Raw genomic sequence first — 19,063 nt, forward strand, 5'->3', positions numbered from 1 at the left:
GAGCAATGCTTCTCAATAGCACTCCCAACCCCACGTGGCCGGTCATGCTTTTCACTACCACTCCCCTTGTCATCCCCCACCCACCCCACCAGGCTGGTACAACTGAATAGCCAGGGCCCATTTGTGTTCCCAGTCCATCCCAGCCAGAGCTGGGGGCCGCCAATTCACAGACATCATTGAGCAAATTGTTATTGACAGAGCTGTAGAACTTTCTATTATCCAGCACTGAGTGGAAGCACAAGGTTTGTGTTGGGCATTGTGTTTTTTTTAAACTCTTTAGTTTTTTAAGGTCATATCAATCCAGTATTGTAACACAAATACATTTGTAAATAAAAAGGCAAATGAAAAGGTAATTTGTAACAAAGCAGACGCTGGTATGTGCACATAGCAGGCACAGGCACAGTAAAGCCTACGAAGGGCCCCAATTATTCCTATGTTTTGCCTGCCACCCCTTGCCCCATATACCACATTTTCGATATATTCACAGTGATCCACTCCCCTCAGGTTGCCCTTAAAAGGCGTGGCTTATTGGATCGCCAGTCGAATGCAATATTCGGCTTGACAAGGGTCGCCCTTCGGTCCAGTTTCAGTTAGTGATCAGCTGGGTGTCTTATTACCTCGATGAGGGTTTCTCAACCTGTCTCCAATAGCCTGGCTCATCGGACAGCCTTGGAGTGTCCTCTTTTTATTTTCCATGGTCTTGCTGGGGCAGTGACACCTGTGGAGAAGTTAGAATTGAATACCATTGAGATGCATGAGGATTAGAAGCTAGGATGGCACCTTGCCTCCCTCTAATCCTCATCCTTTAACCGTCCTAAGCCTTGCTCCCTACAGAATCTCTAGGCCACAAACTGGCTTGGTACATTTATTACCGTGAACAGATTTGGAAGACACCATGGTCACTCCACTACATTTATGACCTCCAGTCAATTAAACTTTGGGTGGGCCAAAAGAGCCACACAGGGATAGTCCAAGACATCCAGTTACCTATGTGATCAATGGGACTCAAACTCATCCAAGGTGGCTACAAAAGATTTCACATGAGCAGAGGCCCATACTTGGAGATGCCAATGAGGTCTGAAAGTTAGAATCCTTCTAGTTTGACTGACTGCCCTGCTATAAGGGTGTCTCACATGTCAAAGTACAGTTCCTCCCCACCTTGCAAAACACCCCAAGTAGGCATGGGTAGCGAGTTTGTGGTCCTTGACTCATAAGTAAGCCAACAGGGCAGCACCATTGAATAAGGCTAGTTAAAATGGATAGCTGGGTCATCTTTGAGCCCAAAGAACCCGTTGCTTGTGACACTTAGTTGTGTGGTCCTATAGTACAGGTCCATATCTACTGTGCCTAGTCTGCCACCATAAAAACTCAAAAGAAATAGATGGTTTCCTCACTGTGTCAAAATATCACCCAGGGATCTTAAAGGGGTACTTTAGGCTCACATAGAAGAGGTCCAGGAGCGTTGCCATCTTGAGCAACATATTCCTTACAATTATTGGGAGGTGGAGAATACTCCACCTCACATGTACTTCTGCAGGTCATCTAAGAGGGGAGAAATATTAAGGTCCTAACATTGCTTGGGGTCCAGTGTGACATGCACTGCGAAATATTTAAAACTGTGAGTCTGAATATGTAGCGGGCTATTCACAAAGGTAAACTTACAAGTCAGTATACTTACATGTGTAAGTTTACTCTTACACTTTGGCATATTCCATGTTTCTGAGTGTAAAGTTACTCAAAAGTGTATACTTACAAGTACCACCCCCTGAAATGGGTGCAGAGATAGTTAACAGATCACATACAACTGTAAAGTTATTACTAATAGTGACTTTATTACCATATTTGTGGTTCTGTACAGTTGGCTGAGACCTACACAATGGGAGTGGCGATTCTCCCTGTTGTAAAGGTTTTAAAGTGGATTAAAGTTAAAAAAATAATAGTTACAATTTTTTTAATATTAAATGTTAATTCATTATATAATTATTTTAAAAATTGTACAAATTTAATGCTAGAACACTATTAACCTGATTTTCATTTACTCATTTGAGTATATTCAATGTGATACATTTTTTTAAGTGTCTTTAATAAAGAATCAGCTTAAAGTACATTTTTAATATTTATTATCAGGGCCACTGGAATGATGTGGCAAAGTAGCAGCAAGACAAAAATAAGCAACTGAAAGACCAGTTAAACTTTTCAAAGGGCCTTCAACAGTGCGCAAACACGTCAGCACATTTTTTAGTAACTTTGAATCCGTTTGAACTAGAAACCATTCTTTTTGTTAAAATCTGCGACTTATGCAGCAAATAATGGATTATATGGCAAATATGGCAAATCTATAATTATGCTAAAAAAGCAACGTCTGCACAATTGCATAATGTCGTGGCCATGTTTATTATGTATTAAAAGTTGTATAGAATTTTAACTTGTTTAGATATTTTACGTTATTTTTACAGATATTTTTAAATTTAAAAGAGGTCATTAAATATTTAAAAAAGTTAAATATTATTTATTTATAATGAATGTTTAATGTTTAATATTAAAATACATTTATATATATTTTCCAAAAAGATTAGATTAATTTATTTATTTTAACATTATTTCCTACCGGGCTCTATTTTTAAGTCCCTACCACCAATACTTACTTAAGCTCTGAGCTGGAGAGCATTTACTACTGGTTTGGGACCTTTTTGTCCATAACAATTTTAGAAGTGCTATTTGTGAATAGCAATGTGCTTGCTCTTTTGTGGTGTGGGTGGGTACATGTCCCTTCTCAAACCCCTACCTTATCATCTCCTTGTGCCTTCCAAAACCTCTTCCATTCATGCGTGTCGCCTCTGGGATCCAAGTGCGGTAAAAATGGACTAATCACTGCTCTCAGAAGCCAGATTGTGACTAAACAAACCATTGGAAATATCAAGTGTGGTTTTACATTTTTCACGAACAATATTATTAATCAGTGCTGTACTATGTGTATTCTGGACAGCGAAAGTGCAGGTATGACTATTTAAATGTCTATAATCCAATACAATACGATAAGACTGATCAGGTTTGGAAACCGGAAAAAGAGGAGATATACAGGGTTTAATTATTCCCTGGTACTCACTTTGAGTGAGAATGTCCACTTTGGCTTCATGTTTATTTGGATACTGCTGCTGTGGAGAGAACGTATAGGAATAATATGAAAAGGAGAATCCTTATCCCAACCAGCTTGGTTGAAATATAAAGAGGGGGCAATGCAAGGGTCCATTCAGAAGCATATGCTTGTGTAATTACGTCTTGAACTAAATGCAAAAATGAAGGGAGGATAACATCCTCAACTTGGTCACAGGCAAAAATAAAAGGTGGAGGCTAATCAAACTCTGCCAAAAGAATATCATATGAAGAAGTCAAATTGTCCCAAAAGATAGCATCAATGGTGTGTTTAATGTCACCTTCAATTTGAAGATCTAAATGATATAGCGCATTTGGGGGTGCAACTCGGTGTGAGCAGGCCTCTACAGTGATAAATGTGTCAGTTGCTGTCGCATGCAGAAGCTGGTGAAGTGTCTTGTGCACTATGGTGACTTCTGCTGCGCTGTCGAGGAGAGTCAATGCTCAGTTCCTGTCCAGGAGAAGGCTTCTCAGTTACCAACTAGGGCATATTTAGTTGTTAAGGCTGCAACTTTCTTTTACTGAAAAGGGGGCTCATAAGGAGGTGGTTGATCCTCCTTCTTGATCTTCACGTCAAAAGAGCGTTGAGTTTACCGTTTAGGCTGCAAGTACTCTCCTTGTCTAGGATCTGATTGCCCTCCTCTGTCGTACTGCTGTTCAGACGAGTACTGAAAGGAACGAGGGGAATGGAGATCAGGACTCTGATATCTATCAGGCGTTTTAGTTTTAGAGTTGCGTAAATCGTAATGCTGATCAAAGTACTCCGGAGCTGGCGCCACGAGGTCTACCTTTTTGTTGAGGTGGTTTAGACTTGCCCCATGTTTTCTTTGGAAAATCATTGCCAGGTCAAGCATCTTTATCAGAGGCTAGTTTACAAGGGTCAAAACAGAAAGTCTGGTTGCCACACTATTATGTCCTAAGGACGTATACACCTGAGAAATGATAATAGGCAACTCATGTTCATGGTCAGCAATATTCACTGTGGCAATCGCTCGCATTTAGCCAAAGCAGCCACTTCACCTTTAACATTAGAAATAATTATTTCAAAAGACAACTAGAACATTTCCAACAAGCTTCATCCCAAATCTAGGACAGGACCTGCCCCATGTTCATTCTGTATCTGCTTGATTATGTTTGGCAGATCACCCATCGAGGGAGTGCTATAACAAAGAGTATACACTGTGGCAAGCACAGTCCCCCAGGTGTTGCTGTTGGCTAAAGGGAGAACCAGACCATTAGGCAAACACATAGTCCAAATTCTATGTTTTTCTTGATGTCCCATAAAGGGAAACACAGCATCAAGTTGATCAATTTTCTGGGCAATCCAAAAGGGAATGTCCTCACGATTAAGTGTGCATTTACCCATAACGGAATATACAATGACTGGACTAATTACAAGTCCTACTGCTTGTTGTGCCTGTGCAGGTGCACCAGCCTTAGCACGGCCGGCCAGGAAAGTGTGGGAAACAAATTGGATCAAGCGTCTGTATAAAAGAACTACTTGGTTATATAAAGCACGCGTTTCTGCCAAATTGAGTTCATCTAAATTTGGAAAAGGCATAAAGCCTGCAAGAGTAGACCAAGTGGCCCATCAATACTTAAGGGGCCCATACGAACAATGCCGGAGATATGGGGAAGGGTGTCATTAAACTATGTCTGTTGTTCCCAGACTGTAAGAGGAATTTTCAAGAAGTGCATAAGGACAATAAAGGTTGGATGCTACAGCAGCAGTAAAAGTGTGAAACGTATTGTTATTAGCGTCTACAGCTGGAAAGCTGGAAAACTGACCCAGGAATAAAAACTTCAAAGCGGTACACAACTTCTGCTTCAATCACAAAAACCACAGGAGCCCTCATATTTGGTACGCCATGCTTGAGAAAGTGTTGAGTATCCACCGGGTGGCAATTAGCTGCAATGGCAACTGCCATAATATATAAGTAAAGGATTTTAAAAAGGTAGCACAAAAGAGGAAATAACCCTTTTAATATTCAGGCTTGAAAAACCAACAGAACTAGGTCGTTACTAAAAACTGTGAATTACAAACACCACAGATGTTTCCGCAGAATGGTGCAAGGGTATAGTGACAAGCCCAAGTGCTAAAATAAGTAACTGACCAAACATTGGCAGCACCATGTTGCAGGGATTCTGCTCAAGAACAGAACTATGCTTGGGACCATAGAACATCAGTAGGTAGGGAAAGAGTCACCATATCACCTCAGCACCATGAGCCCGAGTCCGACTAGCTATAGTGTCTCACTTGCCCTCCTACACATAACCAATGTGAGATAAGCAAATTGACACCCCAGAACACAACACTCCCGACCCTCTCAGGGATAGCAGTAACAGGACACTTCCTTTTGCTCACACACTCGTACTCGTCCACAATAAGATATGACAGTAACGAAGGAAGTTTGAAATGTTTATTTAACCCCTTCGGCGCTACGCGAATTCTCCCGCTGTGCAGGAGAATTAATAAGTGGGTGGGATTCGGACGGCCCCCAGCCGTCCTTAGCAAATGCCCACCGTGATGTCGGATGACCGGGGGCCGTCCTGAGCACCGAAGAGGTTAAACTATTGTGCTCCAGAATGCATTACCACAAACAGAAAACAACTGCCTAGCAAAAATACCATCAGCATAGTCAATAAACCGTATATTATTAGGAGCCCTGTTATAATAGAAGAAGATTAGCATAACCCTCCTCCCCTTCTATGGAAGTGAAATGATTATGTAATAAAGACTTCTGGGATTAGTAGTGGACCCCGTACCTTAGCATACACAGATGAATGTTATACATCTCAGATACAGCTGTGGTTGTCTCTCAGGATATATCTCTCTTTCTTTGTGTGTTCCATTACTGTGCAGACCTATATGACAAGGCATACATGCTCATAAACAACAGCTGCATTCTTGTGTTGTGTCTAGGTAGTAGTGCCTGACCAGAATAAAATAACAAGGGACATTGTTGTTTGACCTTATCTGTAGTGTTCAGACAAATTCCCAGGAAAGAACAGAACGAGAAAACAACTGCAGGTTCTTTGTGAAAATGCAATATGGTACAAAAACAAACGAGTTTATATAGTAACGTATGCAAAGCAAATGTGGCCATTGTCATGTTCAGTTAGGCTAACACAGGGAAAACTACAATGGGCCATGTACGGAACACAAAACAAGAGACTCACGCATCCACTGACAGACCCACTCAGACACTCATGCACCCACTCACAGATCCATTCAAGCAATCAGGCACCCTTTTACGGACCCACTGAGAGGCTCACACGCATACACTCATAGACCCAGTCAGAGAATCACACACCCAGTCAGAGAATCATACACCCACTCATAGACCCACTCAGACACTCATGCACCCCTCACAGACTCACTCAGAGACACACACAGCCACTCACGGACCCACTGAGACTCACATACCCAGTTACTGATCTGCTCAGAGAATCATGCATGCTCTCACAGACCCAGTGAGACTCATGCATGCACTCACAGACCTACTCACATATGCTCTCATAGTTCCACTGAGACACTCATGTACTCACTAACAGACCAACTCAGACATTCATAAATCTACTGACTGACCCATTCAGACACTGACTCACCACTCACAGACCCACTCAAAGACTCACACAACCACTCACAGACCCGCTTGGACACGCATGCACCCACTCAGTCACCCTCTCAAAGACTCATCATCCACTCACAGACCCTCTCAAACACTCATGCACCCACTCAGGGATTCATGCACTGACTCACAGACCCACTCAGACACTTACTCACACAGCCGTAGACCCACTCAGACACTCACGCACCCACTCACAGACACACTCAGACACTCAACTCACTCACTCACAGATCCACACAGGCACTCACATACCCACTCACAGAGCCATGTACACACTGGTACAGTCACTCACAAATCCACTCACAGAACCATACAGCCACTCACACATCCACCCACCTACATATATAGCCACTCTCCTACCCACTCTCAAAGGTTACAGGTTACAGTTAAAAAAAAAAAAGTCAAAATTTACGGGGGAAAAAACTAAAGTTACAAGGATGTTACTGTTAGGAAATAGAATTTTTAAAAACAGAGAAATTCACAGAGAAATACAAAGTTTTCAGGGACGTTATAGTTAGGAAATAGAATTTAAAAAACCTTAGCAATTCACTGAAAAAAACAAGGATTGCAGGGATGTTATAGTTAGGCTCACATTTCACTTGGGCTAAACCTTAGAAATTCAGCAGTTATAGCTACTGGAGCTAACTATAACGTATGCCCCTCCAATGCACTGCTTATGACCTCATATATTATATAACTTATGACATTGTCAGTGGCATCAATGATGGCATCATCCTCAAAATCACTAATGCACCCACACACCACCCATAGAATCTTTCACCCGCTCCCACTCCCACTCCCACATAATCATTTACAAATCCATTCACTGTCCCATACCAGTGCTTACACACCCACTCACTGATTCATAATTCTACACACTCATCCACTCACTCACCATATAGCCACTCACATACACACTCACTCACTAACACAGCCACTGACATATTCACTCATATACTCCTATATCCACTCACATACTGAGTCAGTCACCCATAGAGATACTCCCACACCTACTCACTCACCAACACAGTCAATCACACAGCCACTTACTCAACCATACAGTTAGACACGCATCCACTGGCTTACTCATATAGATACTGACATGTACTCATTCACCTATACAGTCACTGACACAAGCACACACTCACCCATACAATCCCTCTCACATTCACTCACTCACCCAGTCACTCATATACCCCATCACTCACCTATATTGCCTTTCACATACCCAGTTACTTACTCATATACCACTGACACATCCACTTACTGACCCAGACAGCCATACACATACTCACTCACATATACAGTCCTTCACACACATACTCACTAACCTATACAGTCACTGATTTACCCACTCACTCATCCATGCAGGCAGTCAAACACCCCCTCACCTACCCACACAAACACTCAAACACCCATATAGTTACTCAGGCAACCAATCAATAACCCATTTAGCCACTCACTTACACACTCACACCCCCATACAGCCACTAAGACACCAACTGACAAACTGATACAAACATTCACACAACCAGTCACTCACCCATACATTCATTGACACACCTGATCACTCACATATAAGTCAGTCATACAGTGACTGAATCATCCATACAGGCACTCATACACCCACTGATTCATCAACATACCTTGGTATATATATTTAACTCATAAACATTTTAAAAACACTCAGTGATGTCATCAGTGATGTTATTTGAGATGGCGTCAGTGATGTCATCAGTGATGTAACTGACCATGTCATGAGTGATGTTTTATGTGAGGTCATAAGCAATGCATTGCGGGGCACAAGTTATAGTTAACTCAGCTAACTATAACTGCTGAATTTCACTGTTTTTTTACAAGTGAAACCTGAGCCTAACTATAACATCCCTGTAAACTTTGTTTTTTTAGTGAATTTCAGTTTGTTTTATTCAATTTCTTAACTATAACGTCCCTGTAACCTTTCTTTTTTTCAGAGAATATATATATCGAAACATGTATCGATGACACTGCATTAATCCTGTCCCTAAAACATTGCTAGAAAAACAGACATTTGAGGTGAGAAGATTTAGATTCTCACTGGAGTGTCACTGGTGTTGTAGGGTGCTCTACATTGGAGCTGCTCCCCACCTAAACTTGGGAACTACCCAAAGCTCCTTGCTTGTTTTTTTTGCATAGTTTATGCAGCACTCTAAGCCTGAAAGGGTATTGTTTTCCTGTGTATTTATAGGTATGCCCCAGAAGCGAACAGAATTTTTTCACTTTGTAGGTAAAATTGAAGTTACTTAGGGGCCGATTCCAATCCTGGAAAAAGGCTGTACAAATCGTTGTATGGAGCGTTTTTCCCATACAACTCGTACCCTGTAAACTTTTCTTACAACCTAGGAAGTACGATTTGTACAGAAAGCCTTTTTCCATACAAATCGTACAAAAGACCATACAGCTGAAATAAACCAACGATTCTGATCCGGAACAGCTTGCAGGTGACGTCTGTGTGTATTTAAGCAGCGGTTTCCAGCCCAGCAAGTACGATTCGTCCCTACGGCACTCCGTACGGCTCTTTTCTTACAGGAGCCAAAAACAGCTGTAAAAGCAGAGTCCCCAGGGGTACGAGTCGTACAGGCATACACCCCCGTGCGTTGTGTATGTACGGTGCGTACCCCAACATCACGTATGTACTGTGTGTACCCCCAACATCGCGTACCCCAACATCGCATACCCAAACATCGCGTATGTACACACCGTACATAAGCGATGTTGGGGTACGCGATGTTGGGGTACGTGATGTTGGGGTATGCGATGTTTGGGTACACACCGTACATACACAACGCACAGGGGTGTATGCCTGTACGACTCGTACCCCTGTACGACTCGCACCCCGGGAACAACTTTTCCCGGGATACGAGTCGTACAAAGTTCGCTTCGTAGCGGGTAATGGCATTCCCCGTGTACGGGACGTTTTCCGTACAAATCGTAAATCGGAAAGCCGGTCAGGATCGTACTAGTACGGTTGGACTGCATTTTTACAATTTGCATGGAAAAGTGTCCAGGTCCGTCTGGTACAACTTTTCCCAATCTGATTTGTAAGGATCGGGCCGATCCGTACAAATCGGATCTGGAAAATGTGTATTTTTCCCATACGAATCATACTTCACGGGTCGGACGGGACTTGTACGATTTGTATGGAAAAATTTACCGATACGAGTCGGGCGGGAAAAAAAAAAAGAGGATCGGAATCGGCCCCTAAGTAGAGACGATTTTGTCTATTATAAAAAAAGTAAAATCTTACTTAAAGGTCCTTTTATTAAGTTGTGTACTTTAGCTGTGAATTTTGATTTTGAGATCGTAGTGGAAAATTAACTTTCAAATTCACACAGCGTTTTTCTTGAAAGCAAAGCAAGTTAAGTAATTTCTGATGGCTTTCATTTTCTTCAGGTGCATGAATTATCATCCCATTTTGATGTGAAGTGTTGCCCTGCCAGGAAACAATACCGTAGCACAGTTGAAGTTTCAGTTCCTTGACCTAGACCAGTCAGATTTCAGAATGGGTCATAGTACTGAAACGAACCTAACACACATCGTTGATGACACCTTGAGATCTCTTGACCAGAATGTACCCTGTCTACTGATGCTTCTTGATCTGTTTTCAGCGTCAAACATGAAAACCTGATTGTTCTTCTTCAAAAAAGGATGGCCCTATCGGGCCTGTCTTAAATTGGTTTGTCTCGTTCCTATGAAACAGAACTCAAAGAATCAAAGTTAACCACTCCCTTGTAACCAGTACCCCGGTCTCAATTGGAGTGCCTCAAGGTTCCACACTCTCGCCCGTACTTTTCAACCTTTTTATTGAAGCACTCTCCGAAATTCTGAACCGCTCTAACAGTCAATACCATAAGTATGCTGATGACACTCAATTGTATTTGAAAATCTCTTCTCTATATGATATCAAAACTATAAACTGTGTGCTGCTAAAAACAATGGTTAACTTATAATCATTCTTTGTATAATACTCTCAAGACAGAATTCCTCCTGATTGTCCCCCACAATCATTCTGCACCCACACAAGACTGGCTCACACAACTTACAGCTCCCAACTGCACCCCTCATGTTGTTGACTCTGCGATATCTTTCGGCATAACCTCTGACAAATACCTAAATATGCAAGATCAGTGCAAATACAAGGGGAGCCAATCATCAGCTTAACACATTAAGGAAAATCAAGCCATCAAACAATCAGTCTGCAGTCCAATCCCTAGTTATCTCATGCTTAGAGTATGGAATGGTGACCATAGCACCTCTAAGAGCCACTCTAAACTCCGCGGCCAGACTCGTCACTGGTTCTAGAAACCATGACAACATCACACCAGACCTAATTAAACTCAGCTGTCTATCGAAGCAAGGCTTTAGCAGGGAAAATATACAGGTTTGCATAGTCTTCTACATTTTGTAATGTAATTATGTGGCATCTATGTGATCAAAGACTCGCATTGGGTATATATGATTATGATTTTTTATTTATTAATAATCATATTTGAACTAGACGCCTCAGATTATTTATATATTAATAGACATTTCTATTTGAGGTAGAATGTAGACTATTGACTTGGTGACAGATTTATGACTAGAATACTGTATCATCTACTTTTTCAACATCATGTCATTTAGATATGGGTCAACTTAAAAAATATTAGTGAGCCATGACATCCTCTATAATTGTTGTTCAATTAACATTTTGCTTTTTTTCTCCCTGATGATTCAGGTCCAGCTGATGCAGAGAAACGGCATAGAAACAAATCAGCAGATGACAATGAGAGGGTGAGTAGACTAAAAGGTAGATAATACCAGCTGAATCAGGTTCTTCAAGACTAGAATGATGCCAAAGAATAAAGAATGTGTTTCCATTTGCCACAGTGGTAACTGGGGGCCATGTCTTGTGCTTACCTAAAATGTGAGCCAACAAGGTGTTCCCACTTCAAAGAACACACCGGAGCACTCAGGGTCTGTAAACCTTTTAATCACTCCGCATGACGCGTTTCGTCACAACTGACTTTATCAAATGCTGTTTGGCGTGAAAAGAGGTTTGTTGGTAGTCCAAGTTTTTAAGGCTTACGGGGCTCCACCTTCGTAGTTACATCAAGGAAGGACTGTATTGGCAAACAGTGCCTCCTAACAGTTCTACCTAAAATGTGCTATGTTTTTACTACTTATTTATGAGGCATTACAGTAGTAATTCAATAACATCCAAGTCATTTGAAGCCCTTTGATGACACAATATTAATCAACTTATATTACAATCATTACAATTTTTTTTAATAAAAAACCCACTAGCCACATGCACATATATATAGGAAGGAAGAGTCTACTTTAGAGCATTTCAGAATTCATGTGGTTATGGCTAGTCTGAGAGTAACAGTAATCATAAACAATGAGCTTTCTGTGTCAGTGGTTTACCAACCGGACTGGGGAACCTCATGAACAGTAAAGTGCAAGCGCTTGAAAAGTGGTGAGAAGAACATTCAACATTCAGATAGGAAAGACATTTTGTTCAACAAAGAAAGCTTAACTTGTGTGTTTGTGCCTGCTCAACAGAGGCAAATTGTAGTCTGTTTTAAGGACACTTTTGGAGTATTGAACTGTTGTAGAGAAACAGGAGGTGCAGTATACCCTGTTAAGAGTGTAAAGCAGAAAGATTAATGCAGCATGGTGCAGACTTTGGAACTTATTATAAAACTCTATAGGGAAATATGTAAAGTAGTACTTATTTATGTTCTCCAAAATGCAGTTTACAAACTTCAGGCAAGAGATCGCCGCCTCCTCGCATATCATTTTGGTACTGAGGTTTCTGGCCCTATGACAGAGATCGTCGCACACTAAAGGCCCGATTACGATGCCGTCTGGAAAGCATTCCCACCGAATCAGGTTACGAAATGCCTTCCGAAAGATTTGTATTTGGGGAGTCCTACTGACCACTTATGATGTGTCCGGATGCTTACGGACTCGGTTCGGTCGGACTCCCATTGACTTCAATGGGAGCCTGTGTCCCGAACAAGAACACAGCTCCCATTGAAAAAATGGGTGTGTGGGGAAAACCTTGCACCCTGTGGCTGGCACCCCATGGTACCTGCCACACTGTGCATGGTTGGGAAGGGGGGTCCCTGAAGTCCGATTCCCACAGCTGTTTTGTCTTGGCCAAACTGATTCGGAATGGCTGTCCGAATCGATCATCGTACTCGCTCATTTGGAAACCGTCTTCATTGGGCTGTAGGATTTGGCACTGAATGACTCGGGTTCATGAATCCAGTTCGGAACCGATTCAGACGGCCCAGCCGGCTTCCTTGCATCATACTCGGTTATCCGGAAAGGTGACCGATTCGGTCGGGAACATAGGTCCCGAACAGGATTCACAGAATCCGAATCCCGTTCAGAGCCTTTTCTGATGACATCGTTATCAGGCCCATAGTGTAGGATTTAGGGACAAATTTGGGAGGAAAAAGGGGGAGTGGTGGGAAAATGGGAAATACTTGCTACAAAGTGGGTGGGGCAAAATAAATTTGAAGGATGGACTTGCTAATACAAATCACATGCCCACATGCCCACCTATGATTAAATAATTGCTATTCACATAATACAAATATAAAGCAGTACCACTGCCAAAACAGGCATAAATGTGCTCTAGTCCCGCCATGCAGTAAGCCAGCCCAAAACATGGCCAACCACTGGTACTGCAACACAAATTTATAAAAATCAGTTCCGGCAGGGAATTACAATGGCACATAAGGAAACGTATAAATTAAATTAAATTACATTTAAATTGAAACATTATTGAAATGAATTATATTATTGCATATTTCTTAAAATTAAATATTTGTAATGTTACTTTTTTAGTACATATATTAATATTTTTATACAATGTATTGTAAATGGTATATTTTTCCTACTAAATCAGAAATAAAAAAAACATGGCTTGCATCCAAGTATGTGACAAATTTAACATAAATGACATTGTGAGAGGGAGGGGGAAATTAACAATTTAATTAAAGGTATCTAAAAATATTTAAATAACATTTTAAATAACTTAAAATGTATTATGGGTAACATGCAAACTTACCTTTAGGAATCGGCCAAGTAGTGTTAACAAGTGCCAAATAAAAAATATCATATCTAAGCAATGTTCAAAAATGTTTACTTCTTTTAGTTTGAGAAATCATCAAGACGGATTAAGAGGAATATGAGATCCTCAGTGCATCCCACCAGCATTAGTAATTTATAGTCAGAAGGCCCAACATCCAAGAAAGTTAAAGGCATTTTAATATTTCCAAATAGTTACTGGCCTGAAAATTAGGGTCAAACAATGTACCCTATAAAAAAAAGGACTCAAGCCCTCTCACCTTAACCTTAGTAGCATATGCTGCATCACCTGGCAGGTCCCTCAATGAAACCCCGAAAATGATGGTTTGAATGGGCTTCTATTACTTTCAGATGCACTTTGGAGATATTTTATAGGTGGTCTGTTAGGAATATGAATAAGATTGTCTTCAAATTGTTTTGTTACTTTAATTCAGGGTGAGCTATGACAAGATTAAACACTGGAAGGTGGTTGCATGAATTGTCAAGGATATCCTATGCTTCTTGTCTATATGTTTCAAATGGTCTTGGTTAGCCTCGCACAAGGTTGCCAGTTTTGTACATGTTCCACTTTTAAAGGTCAGGAACCCTACCTTGTGGTAAACAAGATAGGATGATTTATTAATCAAGCCACAATCAACCTCGAAGAATCTCAGTGGTCGGTATATAAATATTAACAGTTTCAACAATGTCATCAAGTAAAAGAATTCTCACATATGCAGAAAACACAGATAGGAAAACTCAGGTGTGGCTCTAATTCAAGAACACATATCTAAATCAGGAAAACTCCAGCTTAGCTGTAAGGGGAGGGCGGTATTTCTGACTAGGCCATTCAAGGAGAAAGAAGGAGTTGCAGTTTTGCTTCATCCAAACCTGATAAGCCTCATCTGTAAGACATGGTCCAATTCCATGGGAACAAATCAGAGTTTTCCACTGACTTAGACAGGTAATTAACATAATTCCAGAACACCAAGGCCGTAATTGGAGGAAATTGAAATCTAATAATAGATCAATTTCCTGATATTTCTGAACCTCCTGAGACTGGCACTGATACTGACAAGAGACTGCTGATAGACCTGATACAAGACCATGTCCTTTTCAATCCATGGTCCCTACTCCATCCCAGAGACAGGCAATACAATTGCTATCCTGTGTACATGGCATTAAGTCGAGAATTGACTATTTCCTTCTTTTGGATGTCCCCAAGGATGTATGAATGTGACATACTGGACAATGTATTGTAGACCATTTGGCTCTGACGCCAATAAATGAATTAAGCTTTCTAGCTAACCAATATTGAAAGAGGCCAACATTCAAATTTAAAGATCCTAAAGTGAAAAAAAGTGGAATAGACTACCTGTCCCTAAATGTACATTCAGTCGCTTTGACCCACACTCTATGGGCAATGTAATTCCTATGTGAGAGGTCAACTAATGAGAAAATCTGCAATTATCTGACAAAAGTCACAACATTAACAGCATTCACTGGTCATACCAATTCTAAATTTAACTAGACAATATCAGACGTCACGGTGACCATATTGTTAATGGAGGATAAATTCAACCTCAACTTGCTAATTACCTCCAGAGCATTGAGAGCACTATAGCAAATTTAAATTAAAGCAGTATGGGCAAGGGGAATAGCTGGCAGACGTCTGGCACTACTGATGAAGCATTTAGAATCACACCAACCAATACTAACTATCAGTTTCCCAACTGTGCTGGTCACTAACCTACTCCAGACCTCGGGGAAGTTCTCCACTTTCTGTAGGCCACTCTATACATCTGAATCAGGTAACGATCATCACTCCGTGGAATATAACTTCTTCAAAAATCTGTCTTTCTTGGCTTAGAAAAGGAGAAGCGGTGGAACAGACCTTTTTTAGGTAGAAATGCAGAAGCCATAAAATCCATTCTATCTGGAAAAGGACCGGGTGAGGACGTTTTTCTGATCACATTTTCAGAGCTCAGTGCCAGGGTTCTCATGACTTTACTGTGCAATGTGTTTAAGAAAGTTCGGATAAATTATGTTTTATAGCCAGACGTATACAGCGCAACCTTCTCACTAATCTTAGAAACTGATAAGGATCCATACTAATGACATAGTTACAAGTCCATGTTCTTAATTAATACAGGTAAGACAATTCTAGCAAAAAATTTTACCCAGTGCTTGAGAAACTTCATTCTGCTCCTTATCCACAGAAATTACGTGGGCTTTGTGTTCTTCTAGCCACCGCATGAGAACTCTCTTTAATCTAATATTGGAGACCAGACATGTACAAGAAAGTAGGCATGCAGTATCATTAGATGTGAGAAACGTTTTTGACAGTTTAATGGCCTTACTTGCTTTGCACTCTTACCAAAGGTAAATTCATACCCAAAAAAATGTAAATGCCCCTATAAGAGCCCTTTGTCTTAGGGACTTCTAATGGTTTCAGAAGGGGTTACTGCAAAATTTACTGAGATACACGACAAGGATGTCCATCGTCACATCTTCCTTTGTTTACTCGCCATTGAACCTCCTGCAGTTGAGATTCGATGTTTCCAACAAGTATCAGATACGCAAATGACTGTGGGTACAATAATACTATTCTTATTCGCAGATAATATTCTGTTACTGCCCTCAAAGGCTGAGACATGAATACCAGGAGTGCTGGAAATAGAGTCAGTATTCAGCCAGTTCTCAGGATATAAAATAAACGGTAGCATAAGTGATGCCCTCCTGCTAAATTCAAACACTCAATTATCCTCAATTTTTGGACTGCCTTTTAGATGGTCCCTAGACCCCATCAAATATCTCGGGATTCATATTGGCAGGAATATGAAGGTTGTAATCTTTCTACAGATTATGCTACTGATAGCCAAGCCTTCAGGAGGCGTCAGATGCTGAGCTGGGTTGTTGCCATTCCTTGGAGTGCAAGTACTGACAGTAAAAATAGTGGTAGCCCCTAGATTTTGTTTCTTTTCAAAATGCTCCTTCTATCCTTTCCAAAACCTCTAAAAATCTATTATAAAATGACCAAATATTTTGGGATCTCGGTGCTCACAACGTAAAATGACAAAACTCTATTGTGCCATGACATCTGGAGACTTCAACTATACTACAAAGTCCACCACTTGGCATCCCTAGCACACTTTTTCTGTTCAGAACTGCATGTACTAGATTGGATACATAGTGAAAAACACTTAAAGGGTGGCCTTCCTGATTCAGTAGCACCAAGGTATTACACGGATCTCTGAACCCGGTACGGAGATAAACTATATGATATGCGTATCCACTCATAAGCTATTGCGAATTAACCTTTTTCTACATTAGCAGTCAACAATTTGGAACAATGCTGCACTTTTGATTGAAGGCCGCATGATCCACTGGAAAGAATGGGCAGAAAAAGGAATTAGAGATCTTGACCAGGTAATGGAAATAATGTAATTAATCCATTTGAACCATTACAAGAGGAATTGCATATTGATACAGACCAAAGATGGAGATGTATTAAATTGAAACACTACCTCCACTCACAACTTTCTACTAATCTTCTGTATATCTGCATCTGCATAGGCGTAACAATTTCCAAGGGGTTGTGTCTTGTCTCATTATACACTATAGAAAAAATACATTCCAAGTCAGTGCAATACCTATTTTAAGACAAATGGCAACCTAAACACTTGAAAGAATACTCAAAGGCGGAAAGGACATCCTTGTTAGATACCCATAATAGCCTAAACGAGGAATGTCTGAAGTTCAATTACTTCTAACTCTTCCACGACTGGCACGTCTCCTCAAAACTGCAATGTGCCAATATGGCCCAAACATCTGACTTTTGGAGAAGATGTAGAAACTGAAATGGAGACATGATTCACATGGTTTATTCTTGTAATATCCTTCTGTCCTTTTGGCAAGGAATGGAAAATATGACGGATCCTACTTGTAAAATGACACTAGTTTTCTCTCCATCATTGGTACTACTGTACAGCACTGCGTAAATACCTGGAACCACTTGCCATTGGAAGAGAAGGATAAACACAGCAGTGGCAGTGTCCAAAATGCATATCTTACAAAAATGGAGACTACAGGTTTCTTCTACCAATGAAGACTAGTTCAAACACCTAACGAAGGTAGCAACCCACAAGGGAGTCATTGACCGATTACTAGTTTACATATCTTTAACACCATTTGGAATCCTTTCTTAGGCCTTGACCAAGTCACTTGCAGACTACAGACAAATCCCAAACTCATTGGGGCCGCTTCACCGAACTAATTTGAGATACAATCCTAAACGTACTACTTTTGGTATTCACCGAAGGCATTTAGTAGTAGTAAAGTTAGGACTTCTAACTTTACTACTAACTAAACTGAGACAAAATCCTAACTTTATGACTTTCGGTATTCACAAAAGGCCTTTAGTAGTAGTAAAGTTAGGATTCCTAACTTTAGTACTACTAAATGCCTTTTATGAATACCAAAAGTCGTAAAGTTAGGATTTTGTCTTAGTTTAGTACTAGTAAAGTTAGGAGTCCTACCTGTACTACTACTAAATGCCTTCTGTGAATACCAAAAGTAGTAAGTTTAGGATTTTATCTCAGATTAGTTCTGTGAATCGGGCCTTTGTCTTAGTTTAGTACTTGCATCTCATGACATAATAGATTTTAATGAATCAAAAATTAGTTATTTCTTCTTAAAAGAAGAAATATAAAGCACATTTAAGAAGTGGGTGCAAGTAGTTCCTAAAGGGATATCTGCATATGGGAACAACATACCGCTTGACCAATTTGCATTAGATTTTTGTCTGAGTAGTGCATTATACTTTAAAATCTTATCCATTAATGGGCCTTAATGGGTCTAAATTGTTCTAAGCAGAGTTAGTTACAACTGTATCATGCTAAAAAGTTGTTTTTATTGCCTGGTGGTCTAAACATTAATTAAGGACATTCAGCTATTCTTTATCACCTCGGTGGCTATCGTTGGTCTCTAACTTGAAAATTAATTCATTCTAACCCTCCAGTGGGTATGTTCAACTGATTAAATATGATTATAAAGTTTCATCATTACTTTATTAAAATCTATCCAGGGAGTTACTTATTTAAATAAGAACCTGCAATTAGATACCACGAGATCATTCGTGAAGTGATTAATGGGTGGAACTAGTTCAGATACAC

The 19,063-nt window shown here is 40.5% G+C and overlaps 1 protein-coding gene across 2 annotated transcripts in view; it reads left to right on the forward strand.

Annotated features, from left to right (window-relative positions):
- LOC146855188 (uncharacterized) overlaps positions 1 to 19,063 on the forward strand; it is a 1,301,788-nt gene that overhangs the window by 545,008 nt on the left and 737,717 nt on the right. For both annotated transcript variants that reach the window (XM_085650581.1, XM_085650582.1), the window contains exon 4: positions 11,542 to 11,597. In XM_085650581.1, coding sequence (XP_085506707.1) covers positions 11,542 to 11,597 — 56 coding nt within the window. The remainder of the gene's footprint in view (positions 1 to 11,541; positions 11,598 to 19,063) is intronic.

This window comes from Triturus cristatus, chromosome 4_1 (genome assembly GCF_964204655.1).
Source record: "Triturus cristatus chromosome 4_1, aTriCri1.1, whole genome shotgun sequence".
Lineage (NCBI taxonomy): Eukaryota > Metazoa > Chordata > Amphibia > Caudata > Salamandridae > Triturus > Triturus cristatus.